At 42.2% G+C, this 16,514-nt stretch overlaps 1 protein-coding gene across 3 annotated transcripts in view; it reads left to right on the top strand.

Annotated features, from left to right (window-relative positions):
• The first annotated feature begins 5,850 nt into the window (after window positions 1-5,850).
• The window catches only part of tcf7l1b (transcription factor 7 like 1b), a 31,605-nt gene continuing 20,941 nt past the window's right edge, over window positions 5,851-16,514 (top strand). For all 3 annotated transcript variants that reach the window (XM_031849089.1, XM_031849090.1, XM_031849091.1), the window contains exons 1-3: window positions 5,851-6,813; window positions 6,950-7,022; window positions 7,120-7,247. In XM_031849089.1, the coding sequence (XP_031704949.1) occupies window positions 6,628-6,813; window positions 6,950-7,022; window positions 7,120-7,247 (387 nt within the window). In that variant the 5' untranslated portion in view covers window positions 5,851-6,627. The remainder of the gene's footprint in view (window positions 6,814-6,949; window positions 7,023-7,119; window positions 7,248-16,514) is intronic.

Here is a 16,514-nt window from a genome sequence, read left to right on the forward strand (position 1 = left end):
AAACAACTGTTTTGTTGGAAATGGCATATATCACTCTTCTCATCCCACCTGAAAATTCATGTTAAAATGTATACACTAGGAAGGAGAAATACAATATGCACACACATGCTTTCTTTTTCTCCACAGCAACCCCGCCTCCTGTGATTGTGCACACACTACCAGCTGTAGACATTCAACTATGAGGCAACCTCCAGCAAAGGATTATAGAAATTCTACAGAAGAGAGATTTATACACCAACACATAAAGTTGATGGTTTCCAGACCCTGTGCATTATTCTGACTGTGTGCTGGCCATGGCCATTCTATAGAGAGGGTAAAAGACAACACTAATAATAAGTAATCCATGTGAAAAACAAAAGTCCTCACGGACTGGGAATAACTTTATCTTCTCCTGTGGATACACAAAGACAAAAACCAGCAAGGACGCTAAAAATATGCAGAAGACTTGTGGTGCATGTTTCCCAAGGCCAGAGAAAGGAAATAGACTGACAGTTTCTCCCTGACCTCTTTACTACCCCCTGTAACCTCCTAACAACCCCCACGGGGGATCCTGTCTCTATGTGTAAAACAGACAGTCAAAAAGCATCCTGGAAACTTTAGAGCCACGAAAAACAAGGGGACATGAGGAAGTCCAATAAGCTTGTATGTAGAGGACTCAGTCGGGAGATAATCTCGAGGCCACACAGACTAGGCGCCAAGCCTATAGAGCCTAAAAGCTCTGTGGCGCAGCAGAGCAGCGTGGTCATTGTTGTCTTTGGAAAGTAAGCAGCTCCAGTGAAGCCAGTGGTGTGAAAGCCACCTCTCTTCTTGAGTGTCTGCTCCAGACCCTGTTGTTGACATACAGGGCAGGTGCAGCTGCTCTCTAGAACTGCATCGAGTAGAACCCCCTCAGCACACATACTTGCACAGACGCACATAGAGCTTGGATGTCACAAGACAGGGTTATATGGACAAAGACAAATCTACCATTTTCTTTAATATCTCTGCAACAATCAGCGAGGCACTGCTGAGTTAACACAGGGCCCACAGAGATGAAAACAATGGCTGGATTCTTCTGGCTTGAAGATGGCTATGGGAAATGGCAGGGATGCCAGGGCTGATAAGTGACCGAGGGGCTCAAGTTACTTCCAGCTGTCTGCAGCCGTGCATGCCTCTGCGGAACGTATGGTTCACGCATAATGCAAACCATTTCATTTGCGTTGAGCTCATAAAAAAAAAAAATCTGGTGGACATATTAAATAAAGTCAACAGCCTCTCACTTGGGCAGGGTTTTATATCGCAGGAAAGAATCTCCAATCCTCCGAGGAGCGCTGCAATGCATCCTCAGCTGAGAAAACACAGACAGTCAAAGACTGTGACCTTGTGAGCGATGTTAACTGGATCAATAAAACCAGGCGATAGCAGAACGTCTGGATGCAGCATGTGGATAGAGTCTGACTCAGGCTTTGTGGACAATGATGTAGCCACAGAGCTGTGCACAGTAAATAGTGTCCACGAGGACCTGTTGGCATTGTCGACTGTGCTTGCTTTTTCCCTTAAGCCATAAAAGACACATTTCCATATAGACACAGCTAAATAAAGAGTATATTTGTCCTCTTGAATTTTAAATGATGGGAAATTAAAGTTAATATGAAATAAACCCTATAAAAGATTAACAGTACTTTATTACGGACCGTATTTTTGCGCTGTAAAACGAGTTACGCTGAAAAACTAGCACCACAATGCATTAGCATCACCTCAATACCAGTAAGGGCCTCTTCCTGTCCATTTGGAAAATATAAGTACATTTTCAAGCTGCTGCACACTCCAAAAGGAGAGTGCTTTTGGCAGGCTTTGAAGTTCTCAGAAATAATGCTCCTTAAAAGCATCCTCTGCAATACAGAAAAACATGAACATGTATTTCAGTCAAGAGGCGTGAGCGAGCACTTCCTAGCAACCATGTAAATCGGAGCTGGAGGACTCGGACATGTTTGATGTCTTTTGGGTCTCATAATGTTGCACCCTTTGCACCCTTTATGGAAACTATATGGAAGAGCCTCATTGATTAGCTTTTGCTAAGGCAGCATTCATTAATTCATTCATTTATTGTATTTACGAGTCGAAGCGGTTCAAGCACTGGTCATATATGTGTTAATTCAATCTGTATCTCTCTGAATTAAATAATAATTAGATTTGATCAAATAGAAAAAAACACAGTCAACATCCATTTCCTCATAAAGCCGTCTTGGAGTGTTTTTTTGTGCAACCAAACACTTCCTGGACCTTTCAGGAAAAGGATACTACAAATGCAACAGAACACAAGAAAGAAGGAAAAGGGCAAGGAAAGTTTGCAACAAAGTCTTTTATTTTTTTTCTTCTCTGCACAGTTTAGTGTTTCAGTTACACCCACAAGGCAGTAAAAACTGTCATCTAATCATATCCTTACACAGTCTTAAATGCCATATACGCCCATACCAGCCTGGAAAGGAGACCTTTCTGTGGATTAAAACGGATATGAGGTTATTTTTTTGCGATCCATGATTGCATGAGGCACTCCCATCCAGACTTAGTGTGATGACTGAAGAGGTGAGCTAATATGGCATAGTGGTGATGCAAAAGAGTTGTGTAAATCCATCTGCAGTGGATCCTGCCCTTTGGTTGAAAAGTCAAATGTTTTCGTTTTCGTCCTTTTAAATCTGTTGATCCTTCTGTGTTGTCTGAAAGAAGGTTGGTACGCACTTTATGTCTATAAAATGGGGTCATATGAGGGGAATTTAAGGATGTTTAAAAAATATATGGATCTAATGGATAATTCCACATCAGTGGCAGATTGAATGATTTGAAACCCTTAAATCTGTCTTTTTTAAACATAAAAACACTATAAAAAAATATGTTTTACATTCTGTATATGAAGCATCTTATAACAATGGCAGCATCATATATACAACAGTATGAGGCCACATCTATTATAATAGTTGCTTTATTTCCAGAAATTCAAGCTGTACAAAAAAAATGAATGGAGACATTGTGGAGGACACATCGGATTAAAGAAATAACATGATTTGGGTACGCTTCAAAGACAATCAAGTGAGACACGTAGATGGAAGCAGCAGTAGCACATTGTGTGATCTGACATGTCCTCCTCACACTTTAGTATTATTAGAGAGCTTGACAGGGCGGGTTTGGCCCTGGTAAGACATGTTGGACACACTGCAGCAAGATCAGAGAGAAGACAAGGGAAATGCTTTAATGCCTCTGGAACAGTGAGGCGAAAACGTGATGAGGAGATGGGAATTACTGCTGAATTAAGCACCACTTTGATTGGAAACTGATTGACCGATGGTTGGCAAAACATGAAAGAATGACCTTGAATTCTCCAAAGCGAGTATGGATTGGCACACAGCATCTCTCCCTCTCTCCTCCCTCTTCCACTCTTTCAAACACACACACACACACACACACACAAACACATACAACCCGGGCACACTCCGGCAGGAACACACACACCACATGTGGAAACACATACACGGGTACCGACACACACGAGTGCTCCATCTCTGCTTTTTCGGGGGGGAAATTAACACACTGTCACGTACGACAAGCCAGAGTTGAGAGAGCAACTTCAAAGTAAGGCAGATGCAGGGACAGCACCCTCTGAATACATTTTCTGGCCACCAGTCGATCTGCCCCCAGGCTAAGATTGTGGCTGTTCGCATCTCTCCTGACCCCTCATCAACTTCCAGTTAAAACCAATCCCACTCCAAAAAAGCAAACGTAGAGGGAAGAGTGCGATACATGTGTAAATCTAAAGGGGGAAAAAATTCATGTATTATATGAAGAAATTAATTCTCATCAAATATTCGATTGTCAGATTTTCTAAAGAGCAAAGGCTGCAGCTGCTTTGATGAATAAATTAAAGCAAGTGATGGGGCTTCGTACCAACACAAAGCACATTAAAAACACCTGGAATTATCATTCAGTAAATATATATGTGTAACAATTAAGTTTCTTCGAAGCAAAGCTAAAAGCAAACAATAACTGTGCTTTATTTTCACGCCTGCAGCCATTTTGTAACAATAGGCATCCTTTTATTTTTGAATTGGTGGCTTTCTCACTTTGGATTAAAACATTTCAGATACACTTGATTTCTTTTTTTTTCACATTTATCACATTACTGTTATGTCTCACTGTGCTGTTACAGCTTACTGTGAACAACAGTCTACTTACTGCATGCCAATGGTGCTTAATAGCACACTGCTGAAACTTGTGCCTGTGTGAGAAGTGTCAGTATTTAGGAGATATTCCTGTTCAGCAACTGCTTATGCATGTCATTATTATTTTTTTGTGTTGACTTGTTTTAATATTTGATTTCTTTATTAATCATTCATACGGCTATGGTGCATGAGCACTGCATGGTTGTAATTATACATGCCGGGACACGCACAGTCCATTACATCTCTGGCATTTTATACGCTAAGAAAAAATATATAGGAAACTATATTAAAGGATTGCATCACGAATGTGAACGAACATGTCTGTGCCTCATTTGGAGAATGCATTCTCTGCATACTGTATCACAGAACAACAATGATGTGTAGCCCCGAGGGCAATTTTTCACCTGTGTGTGCATGCAAGTGCAAACATTTGTATCTCTGTGTATGATAAACCCACTATCCATAACCACAATGCAGTTCATAGAAGGTGCAGTATGCAATGCTATGTGTTGCTTTTTAACTGAATACAAATACACACACTGACACGCGCACGCACACACTAACACCCAGGAGGAGTGTGGATCTAATGAGGCCCGTGGAGACACTGCTGAATTGTCAGTCAACCCTCAGCTTGCTGACACGCAGTCGACAACATCAATGACTTCTTTTCTCAAACGGGGGAAGCCTGTCGAATGGCATCAGAAGTAGAGAGAAGTCTGAGGTCCATTGGACTTGGAGTGAGACAGGTGGAGATATAGAAAATGTTCTAAAAGAGCTTCAGGGAAACAAGAGTAGCAGCTAACTTATGTGTTACACCAAACTTTAAAAACTTTGGATGCTTTATGAGGAAAGAATTCTTTTTCATTAATTTAAAAACACATCTCCAAGTCAAGATTAAAATTCATGTGCAGGTTACTGTGCAGGAACTAAGAAAAAAGTTGTAACCTCCCTTCTTCCTTCTTCCAAGACGCTTGTAAAACCAGGCCTCCAATCCTGCTCCTCAAAACAACAATGGGGCCATGTATATCAGTCAGAGAGAAAGACGGAGAGAGAGAGAGAAAAGTGAGGCTTGTCCTGTCATACGAGGCCTGGATGTTCAGAGGCTTGTTGCCTCACTGTCATGTGTACAGTTGTGCCATAATGGGCCACTGCTTATCCCAGGTGTTATTGAGCTTTGTCTTTCCCAGCGTAGTGTTTCAGGACACGCAGCCGTGCAATTTACATGGCAGTGTGTAATTATGACTTTCTCACTAAATCCGTGTGTTATTTTCACACAGATGGAGGCAGTGTGGTCTCTTGCCCTGACAATAGTGGAGATATCAGCTGGTTACAGTGCAGGATAGACTGCTGCTCAAGTTTATTTAAACAAGGGAAACACATAAATTGTGTTCCATCTCAAACGCAGGCAACATTGGCGTTTCTCTCCTTTTTTATATCTATATATATATATATATATTACATGAACAGTAATAACAATAATCATCTTCATAATGAATAGCACCTCTGTCTGTAATCTATTTGCTTACTGTATTTCTCCTTGTACAAACCCTCCCTCGTTCCAGTGCGTGGTGTGCTGGCTGTGTGCTGGTGGCTTGAGTGGAAGAACGAATAGCTGATCTACATGCTGGTGAATGAAGTGTCGGTTTTCACTGCTCGCTCCTCCCCCTACGGACGGGCTGCGCTTTTCTTCCACTTGAACAACCAAGTAGTTTTTCAGGGCGCATTCCCCGGCAGCAATGTGGAGGGAAAGGGCGACCACGTCCAGTTGAACATTTTCAGATACTTTTACATCCGGTTACATTGCTGTTTTATAAAACATTGTTCGGAAAAAAAAAAAAAAACAGCGATCGCTGGTTCTTTGCGAGGAAAAGAAGCGAGTGAGAAGTGAAGGAAACTGCAGCCTGACCGTCTCGTGTTTTTCTTTTTTCTTTTTTAAACGCGAACCATTGTTTTCTCACACATGGATATTAGGAGATGAAATCGGACGTGTTTCCTGCTCTTGAGTAACCCTCTCGGTCGCCTGGACGGTAGTTTATGTGGTATCCGGGCTCTGTAGGAGGAGGAGAGAGAGTCCCATTCCTCAGCAGCACAACAAGGACAGACACACAGGGGCCACAAGTTGTCCACAAGCTGCGACGGAGACCAAACTTTGCCAAGTTTCTGCGCATCCGGCCGCCGACGCCAAATATCCATCAATATTTTGCAACTCTGTCGTAACTTTAACTGTGGATTATTATCGCAAGGCTCGTCATGGACCGCGGGAGCACGTTCAGAGGATGATAAGGGTTTTTTGAAACATGAACAATTTATTGTAGTTAGTTTACTACTCCAGTGACACGTTTGGACTATACGCTGATCTTTTTTTTTAAAACAAAAAGTCAATAGTTATTGCCATTGTTTTCGCCCTCTCCTCGATACTATCTATTCTGCAAAAATGCCACAGTTGAACGGAGGTGGTGGGGATGATTTGGGGGCCAATGATGAGATGATATCTTTTAAAGACGAAGGCGAGCAAGAGGAGAAGATATCCGAAAATGTGTCAGCGGACAGGGATTTGGATGATGTGAAGTCCTCCTTAGTGAACGAGTCAGAAAACAACAGCAGCTCATCCGACTCGGAGGTAAGGACACTGCGAATATAAAACCGTCTCCACGCTGCTCAGCGCGAAGAAAAATACGATATAATGCTGTTCCAAGTTTTCAATAGTTTCTTCCCCTCCGTGTGTGTGTGTGTGTGTGTATTTCTCCCCTTGTCAGCAAGCAGAGAGGCGCCCCCAAACAAGACCCGACTTAGAAAGTTATGAGAAAGCAAGAGACTACTTCAACGAAGGTAAAACACTAAACACCCGCAGTGCTGCATGGGATATAGCTGGCAAATATGTCGCATTTGTGCCTTCATCAACCCTGACTTTTCTTTCTCCCTGCAGCGTTGAGGAGACAGCAAGATGGTGGCTTTTTTAAGAGTCCTCACTATCCTGGCTACCCGTTTCTCATGATCCCAGACCTCACCAATCCTTACCTATCAAACGGTTCACTGTCTCCGAGTGCAAGAACAGTAAGTGTCCCGGTAGATTTGTTGCTCTTTGCTCTACTTTTCTCGTTTCAATCGCACTCTGCAAAAACTTTGCCCGTGCGTAAAAGTTCCTTGTGCACTTCCAGACCGCCATATTCCCTCCGAGTGGCCTCTCAAGGAGTACTAACTACTTCTTTGTTCTTCTTTTGGGGGAAATACATTTTTTCCATGCCAACCACTCCTCAACATGACTCGCATCTGACAACTTTTCGTTCGGCTCAAAGTTCAGACTCATTCGTCATTATTTTTCTGTTTTTGAATGATTTATGGCAACTCCTTGTCGAAAGTACGCTGCAACACTCATGCTGCATCTTGATTATATACATAGTAGTGAACTTGCCTTAAGCTATCTTATGTGCTTTCTCTTACATTTTGCAGGGTAGAGGCTAATATTCTTCTAAAATGTGTTTTTATAATTACAAGATATTTTTAGGTTCGTCCCTTGTTTGCTTTTCCTTTTGTGCTTGTGTTTTTTAAAGAACGCTTTTTGTCAGTGTACAAGCTGGTAACTCCGTTTGCACACATTCTCTGCAGAAAAATGAAAAAAAAAAAGAATCTGTTCCTAGAGTGATATCCCCATAACAACAATGTAATACCTCGCTTTGACACACATGGGAGGCATTTCACTGCAGTGTCCATGACAGCTGTCCAGAGACTTTATTTTTAAAAGTCTAGATGAGCTTGACAGTTGTTTATGAAGAGTTCACATTCATTTACTTGTTGCATCACATCAGTTGTCCACGAAGCCCGGAAAGGGCTTTTAACCCGTACTGAGGTTATTGCTGCATTGGTTTCTCCAGTATAAACCCTATTTATCACATATTTAACATAAGCCTTTACAGCAGGTTAAAAAAACACAGAGACCTTAAAATAATTCAATACTAGTTAACAATGCTGCAAACAAGAATAATGAATTGACATAAGAATGGTAATGATAAAAAAAACTAGGGTCAAAGAACGTGTTATCGGTAGTGACAACAAATACAAATCCCCCAAAAACATGCAACATTTTATGCAATTTAAACAACAATATTTGGAACTGTAACCTACGAAATACAATTTAACTATGCAAACTTCCTTGAAATAATCCCTGCTGGAGAGCTGTGTTCCTCTGAGCTCGTCCATCCCCCAATCCATGTCACATCCCCCCCAAAAAACAAGTACTTTCGTTAAAGCCTGGCAGGCATCTGACGGAAAAGCCCCCCCCCCCCCCCTTTTTTTTTTTTTTTTCTCTGTCTCCTTTTCACTGATCCAGGCCCACTCCCCTCGCCTCCCTCTACCTTCCATTCAATTAGAAAGGCGTTAGTTGACCATTGTTATTCTGGGCAGTCTTGATGGCTTCATTGGAGGTCTCCATCGGGGCTCATTAACTAAAAGGCTGCTCTGCTCAGACAAGGTGATACATACCAGCGTGTAGATCGTCTATCTTGTTGCTTTTGGCCACCAGAGTTTCGTAGGAATAATCTAAGAGATAAACATGCAGGAATGCTTCACAATGTTTTGTGCTTTTTTCTTAAGGAGTTTTAGCAGGAAACTTTAGTAGATGTGTTTGTTAAATTCAAGGAGCAAACCTAACAGACTTAAGTAATTGAGCGCATTTTAGCAGCCTATTATATAGTCTCTGCTTTGTTGTGTCTTGTGTCTCTGGTATGAAAGCCTCTCAATCCGTGTGTTTATGTCGAGCAAAGCAAAGTCGAAAACTAAAAACCGTTGTTCTTGTTACTTAAGGCAAAGTAGCAAATAATTGAGGAGGATTTGAAATTCAGAGGTATAATCCCCCATATTAGAAAAAGAAAAGAATGAGGTCAATGGGACAGAGTGAGCTGACTGTGTCAATCATCAGCGTGGCAGAAAACATGCAGGCAGACAATGGCTGGCATACTTAGCAGGCGTCTTAAGGTCCTCCATGTTGCTCGTGGCTTAGTGTGAACGCAGTGAATGTGATTGATGGGCGGTTCGATTTAGCCTCATTTTAGGGTCGCATTCTGAGGGTTCGGTTTGTTTACACCTGTGGATTTAGTTCGATACAGTCGGATGATATTTCCGAGTGGCCCACACCCACGGCATGGCCAACAACTTAGTTTAAGCATTTATCATGCATCATCAACATTCTGAAGAATACACTGATTGGCTTGTGAGATTGAAATGTGCCCGCAGGTTAACCTTATTTGTGTTGTAACTTCTCACAAAACAATCAGAGTTTACTGTGGTGTGTTTCTTGAAAGCCCAGTTGGGACTGAAATATTTGTTTTCTAAGTGTGGTGTGGTGTGTGGTTGTACTTCAGCTGCGCGAGACACATTTCAGTTATGGCTCTCAAACAGATCATGTAATGCGAGGCCGGTAGAACCCTCTGCTTTCATTTCTGGGTTCCAGTTTCTTAACTTTGAGCGTAGCGTAGTGTAGTATTAAGTATTAAGTGTAAGTATTTTTGTAATCAAGGATAGAACAATGTGTGTGCATGTGTGTGAGTTATTCTGTTTCCTGGGTGTATCTTTTTACAACTGCCCCTTCCGGCATCTTTTTTTAAATTTTTTTTTTGCGTAATAATAAAGTAATCTCAAGCAAGTGTAATGAATATATTCCGCACGTACCAGCATTTAAAAGAACACGCTGCTCAATAATATATACGAGATGTTGCTCAAGAGTCATCGTGGAGTGATTCACTCTCTAATGCGCAACATGATGAAGGGTTTGGGGCCCAACTTTTAAATTTGGATGTGGCAACCCTATCATGAGCAATGAGAGACAGGCCTACATGGGCTCAGTTCCCCTGAGGGCCAAGCATAACTGATTTAAAGCCTGCTCAGAGCTGACATTCTGCTGTAATCCACTGAGAGCTGAGGAGGAGGTTTTATGTTTTCAGAGATGTTCCACCAGACTACTGCCCGCTGCGGTGTGCAGGGCCGGAGAGAGTTTTGTTCCCCACCCAGCCAGCCCGACAAATCCAGTTTATTGTTTGTCGATTCATTAATGTGATTATCGCCGCATTGTTCCCGTAGTGACAGACTAGTGCTAGATTCAATTGGTGAGCACACACTCCGCTTGACGCCACCTCTCGTCAGCTTCATCAGCACTTTTAGATAACTCTGCTAGTACATCATCATCGTCACCAAAGAGTGAAATGCCTCTTGTGTGTGAGAGGTGACACGTACGCGAGAGCGAGGTTAGCCGCTCAAATATATCTTCATCAAATACGCAGTGGGACACTCCAACTCCGGAGCATGATTGTTGAAAATAAAATTGTTTCGAGATATGAATGGCGAGCTTGTATGAGTCTGAACATGTCTGTGGCTGCGATTGCATGCCTCTCTGACTTCCTTTTTTTTCCCCCGTTCTTTCTCCTGCTTTTGGTGCTTAAAAATGTTCGGACAAAGAAAAAGTCAACACAGACATTGTCCCTCTGAATAAAAGGGCCTCTCCCTGCATAAGCAAACGCTGTTTGTGTGGAGGTGTCTTTTCATCAGTTGGCTCGCTTGGCGTTTCGCTCACCTTGCTGCGTGCGTGTGTGAATGTGCACACAAGCATCCCTGCTGCATGCTTGTGTGTGTAAAGTCTGTGAGTGTTGGGGTTGAGGTGGAGGGGGGGGGGGTTGTTCAGGTGAGGCTCTGCTTTGCAACAGAGGGAACAGTGTGCAGGGCTCACATTCTGACAACCCTCAGTGTTGTATTCCTGAATGTTAGCGCACAAATATTTTTTCAACCGAGCACTGTGTCAACAGAGCGAACATTTTTTGACTAGGTTTATAGTTTTTAAAAGATTTTTCCTTCAAAGGCAAACACATCTACATCAATGTAGTGGCACTGTACAATTACAAAGAGGTTGAGGGCAAACACAGAAATGCCATCGCTGCCTGAGAGCTCTTGCCTGGAGTGATTCATTTTGGTAATGAACTCAGGCTTGAGGAAATAAAATGTTGCAAAAAAATTAAATATTACATTAATCATGATTTAGTTTGAGTTTGTTGGCTCTACATTTTAAAATAAAAGCATTTGAATTGATCACAGTTGTTGCATATTTCAACAATTGTGTGAGCAAATAAAACCTGTGTAAAATACGTTTTATAGATATTCACAGTGAGTGAATATGTACAAATCACTCACCGTGTAATCAGAAGATGTCATAATAGTAATCTGTAGCTTCAGTAGATTCACAGAGAACCTACAGGAACATACATTTCGTTTTTTAGACCTCGGGTGCTCATGTTGTCTTCCTAACATCACATGTATAGAACTGTGTGAAATGGTGTCAGTCCTGGTCTGTATCCTTCCCTCTTTGGTCTCTGTGGAAAGCATGAGCTGGCGTCAATTCCTCCCACTACCCCATACTCTGCTCGTTCACTACCTAAACCCATCCACCCGCCCGCCTGACATTAGAAATTCTGTTTATAGCGCTCTCTGGCTTCTCGAGCGCGGGGCCCATCAGGAGCATCTCAGCACCCTTTGAGAAAAGGATAACCAACATCTCCCCTCTCCAGCCGCAGACTCCCCATGTTCAGTGACATCAATGAATCCCTTTGATGTGTCAAGATGAATATGTGTGCAAATGTGTTTTTATCAATTAATGTGTTTTTCTCGTTCGCTGTGTCTGGCCAGAGCTACTGTGCAGTTTGGTACATTGCTTTCCCCCTGTGAAAATTTAGGCAAACTTGTGTTGAGAGTGTTTGAGTTGTGAGACTTTTGGCCAGAGGTGAACATCTCTAACACACCTGAGTTCACCCCCAAAAGCTCTGCTTTTCCTTTTGGCTTTGAAACAGAAGATTGAGGAGTGGAGGTTGAAGCAATGGAAATACAAAGCATGCTATCTCCAGTCCTCCACAGCTGCTCATTATCCCCAAAAAAGTAAAAGTTTTTGCCACAAATTGAAGCTCTAGGAGATGGAGGTGTGGGAGTTGGAGAAACATTTCATGTGTCATGTGAATACCAGCTTAGTCATGTCTGTTCTTGGGTCTTAACATGGAGCCCCGGTGCAGGGGGGGGTGGGCCCGGGCCCTTGGATTTATCTGGAGAGTAGTCAGACTCACTCCCAGGTGACCACAGTCCTAAAACAATTTGTGGTGAAACTATTTCTGTTCATGGAATGATTGTCTAACTGATTAATCCAGTAAAATCCTGTCTATCCGAATATGAGCTCACTGCAGCTTCTTCTCTTTTTTTGTGTCATGTCAGCATATCACGCAATTTGAATATATTTTGCTTTATGGTCTGCTAGTCAGACTATAGTGATTTGAAGACATTATGGCTGCAACCGGTGATTCTTTTCACAATGAGATTGTTCTATTGATTAATTGTTTAATCATTTGGGCTGTAAAATAGTGGAAAATGCTCATTTTAGTTTCCCAGAGCCAAAAGTGACGTATTCACATTGCTTGTTTTGTCTCTCCAAAAGCCCCAAAGCCACTCATATTCTGTATATTGTCAAAGAAAACAACAACAACTTCCTTAAAATGTGCTTAAAACATGACTGCAACAATTAATTGATAATCCAAAATTTTCTGTCGATCAATTTATCAAAATAATTGACTCGTCGTTCCAGCCCTAGAAGGCAATGTTTAAATAGACCCTTCAGATTAACTGATTCTGTGAACAGTCCTTACTTGCAGCCATGCTTGTATCTAACTGATAGACGGGTGTGGGGGGAGCCAGTTCACTGTGCTGTTGGACTGTCCCATATAAGTGTATGTAGTCCTCTCATAGCCATAACCACTACTGTTTAGCTCACATAAAGAAATGTTTTCCCTGTGTAATTGTACCTTAAACGCTTCACTCCATGCTAATAAAACGTGATTGTACAGCGGAAAGAAAAAGCTCTAAACAGGGTTTCATCAGTCTGGTATTCCAAGCAGCTGTTTTCAGTTTAAGCACTGCAGGCAGCAGGAGAGAGAGAGAGAGAGGGAGGGGGAGAGAGAGCAGGCAGGAGGAGAGATTGTTGATGAGATGTGGTGGTGGGAGCTTAAACTGGGGCAGATACGGGTCCTGCTATTCCTTTGCCTGTTATCCCGAGGTGGGCCGACTTCCAGACCTTGAGGCACTCACTTATCTGAGGGATTCTGTCTCCCACAGAGTGCAGTTTCTCCACCGTAGACCACAATGCTTTGCCATTCCCTCACAGTCACAGACCAATCAGCAAACAGCAGGAGGCTATCAGATCCTGCACGTGTTGCAGCAGTACTACTCCTCGGTTCTCTTCGGTTCACGTACAAATGTGCTCTCCGTGCACCGGGTCTGTTAAAGGCCATGTCACAGAGTATCCGCGTAGTATCATACTAAATTAAGAAATGGATGGATATCCGTCCAGGATGAGGTTAGTTGAAGGCGAGCAGAGCAGCTGTTCTTCTGGTTGAAGTTGTAAATCAGTTTGGCTGCTTCCTACTGAGTCTGTCCCTGTAATGGTGGAGCAAGTTCGGACTGCGGGTGCGGCTCACCTCCCGTGACGGATGCACGTCACGTCAACACATTGCACCTGCGTAAGCCTGCGACCTACAGCACACAGACCCCGACCAGTTTATAGTTGTTTTGGGTTGGCTTGAATGCGTGTAGATTATTACACCTTCTACGTTGTATCATTAATCTATCTTTTACTGTGAAAAAAATAAATGGAGATTAAAACCTACATATGCTGTAAACTTACAGCTGTAACCGATGAGACTGAGAGCCATCTGTAATCTGAATTTAGCTCTGGCTCTAAAAACACAAGTAGAGAATGTAATGGATCGTATGTTTGACTACATAAATCTTAAACAGAGCCACTGGGAATTTTCCATATTTTAATACATTTATGTAAGACGGTATGCGGCTACTATCACTAACTTTGTCTGAAATACAAGGAAATACTTTTTAACACCATAATTTTAGCTATTGTTGTTTCAGTGTGTTCTCTTGGTGGTTTGCATAATATCACACACAAAGTACAGATTTTAATTTCATATTCTACAAAATGGACATTTACATCACTATAGTTTTGTTTGTTTGTCAAATAATTTTGCCGTGACTTATTTGATGAAGTCATGAGTCTGTTTTTTGTTTTTTTATTATTCTTTTAAATCTTTTTAGATTAGATGAAATTATTTGTGGTGGGGGATAAATGTCTATAATTGTTTGTGTAATATCATACACATATTGTCCCGAGAGAACACCCTGCTCATCCTAATATTGATAAGAACGTAACCTTTGGGTGCCCCTTGGTTTCCCCAGTTATCCTCATAAACCAATTGTACTTGTTAAGAAGTCACAATGTTCTGTGGAGCGACAAATTCGATTAAAGCCGAGCAAAGACACAAGTCATCTAAAATGTGTAGTCTCCTTATCTGGAACCAGACTTGTGGATCCTGTTAGTATAAACAAGCAGCAGAAAAAAAAAGATTCTGACATTGGCCCCGGGCCACCCAATATCACCCTTTTCTGACCTTATCTGCTCCATTTAAAATTATGAGGTAATGTAATGGTGATTATTCCTGAGTAATGGCTGTTGCAGGCCTTGTCCTCAGACATAAGACACTCTGTTGTGATAAAGGGATTCCCCTTGTGCCTGCCTCAGATGACCATCATGATTAGCTTCATTTGTTTGGAGATTTAATCATTTGACATACTCAGGTTTGCCTCTCTTTCTGTAAAATGTGTATTAGCATGAGAGGAATCTTGTCTTGGATGATAACGACGGACGTAGGAGGGTTGGATGGCAGTTCCACAGCCTCCGCTGACATAATCCCTCATCCATTTACATGGCGAAATACCAAATCCCTACACATGTGACTGACTTATTTGCTTCAAATTTAGAGTAGCAACATAAGAAAAGAAAAAAAGATCTAATCAGCCCTATATGACATGGAGTAGGCCAAGGAGCCCTTTTGTTTGATTTGTACATGGGTTGGAGGGGCTGGCTATTGGAAATCCCTGAAGCAGGCTTTAGGGGCAGGTCTGATTCTCGTGTGAAATGGGAAGGCTCTATAGCTCTCGGCTGACTTGACTGGGGCTGTATGGGTGTGTTGGCAGGGGGAGCGCCGGTCATGAATAGGGTCTTTGACTACCTCAGACTTGCCCTGAAAGGCAGGACAAAGACCCTAGGGCAACGGCTTAGAGCCTCACAGCTGAGCTACAGAATGCTTGGCCCAGTCTTCCTCCCTCCTTGCCTGATTTAAATACTACAGTGGCTTTCAGCATTCTGGCGACGGAGGCTCGCATTCACCGCAGCACATATACCATCAACTTTTCTCTCTGTTTTTGTTTACAGTATACTCATGCCAGAGCTGTTTACGTAATCCTTTGTGTAGAATCCATCAGAGGTGCTGGTGAATCTGCATCATTGACTCTCTTAAAACCGCCTGAAGATTAGCTTCATGTTGTTCGTATTAGATAGAATTTATTTGGATACAGACTAACTGCTGGCACATGTGTGTATCACCACTAATCACAACTCTGCTCCGAGTCGTCAATTATGGAACGTCTTTTACTTATCTTCGTTCAAGATGGATATATTGGCAAGTAAACAGGACGAAACTCGGTGCACACCTCTTAATTGCTTGATTATTTTTGACGGATATGCGCGACTCGTCAGCGTCGAGATTTGCAGAGGCAGAATAAAAAGCCATAAATCTTTTCTGCGGAGTTAATGGGGTTATTTGAGTCCTGTCCAGACACTCTCTCCCCACAGAGTGTCTAGTTTCAGATGTCACTCAGAGCTTTGTTTGCCCCCCAGGGTGAAGGGTTAGAGGTCAAGGTTCAGGGCCAGTTGGCTGAGTGGCCACAAAAGCCCAGGCTTCCCCACAGCACATCCGATCCCTTCTTCCACACCAGCCTGCAGCTACAATGAAGGGATCAGTTTGCAACATTTGTCTTTTCTTATTTATAACCTTAAATTTAATTTCACTTGTGTCAAGAGTGTAATTATAAGGTTCTAGTTCATCGTTTCACAATGAGGTCATAAAAATGTCTTGGGTTTACTGCTCAAAACTTTAATTGTTACTCAGTGGAAACTTGTGTAATTATTCAGTTACAGTTTTGGAATAGTGCATTTACTGTCCGGCTACTGTGTAATTCCACTATAACCATGGAACTAATTCATTGTTTGGTATTGCTTGCATGATTTGAGAATATATGTTTGTTTCAGCAAACAGACCTTTATTCTATCTTTTTCTGTCGAATTTAACAATCAATAATGGCACCTCAGGAAAATCTCACACCACAAAAGTTCTGTTTCTTTGTTCCAAACACCTTCAAAAACACAACCTCACCCTCATCACCCCCCACGCGCAA

This window comes from Anarrhichthys ocellatus, unplaced genomic scaffold (assembly GCF_004355925.1).
Source record: "Anarrhichthys ocellatus isolate YVR2014 unplaced genomic scaffold, GSC_Weel_1.0 scaffold9, whole genome shotgun sequence".
NCBI classification, from domain to species: domain Eukaryota; kingdom Metazoa; phylum Chordata; class Actinopteri; order Perciformes; family Anarhichadidae; genus Anarrhichthys; species Anarrhichthys ocellatus.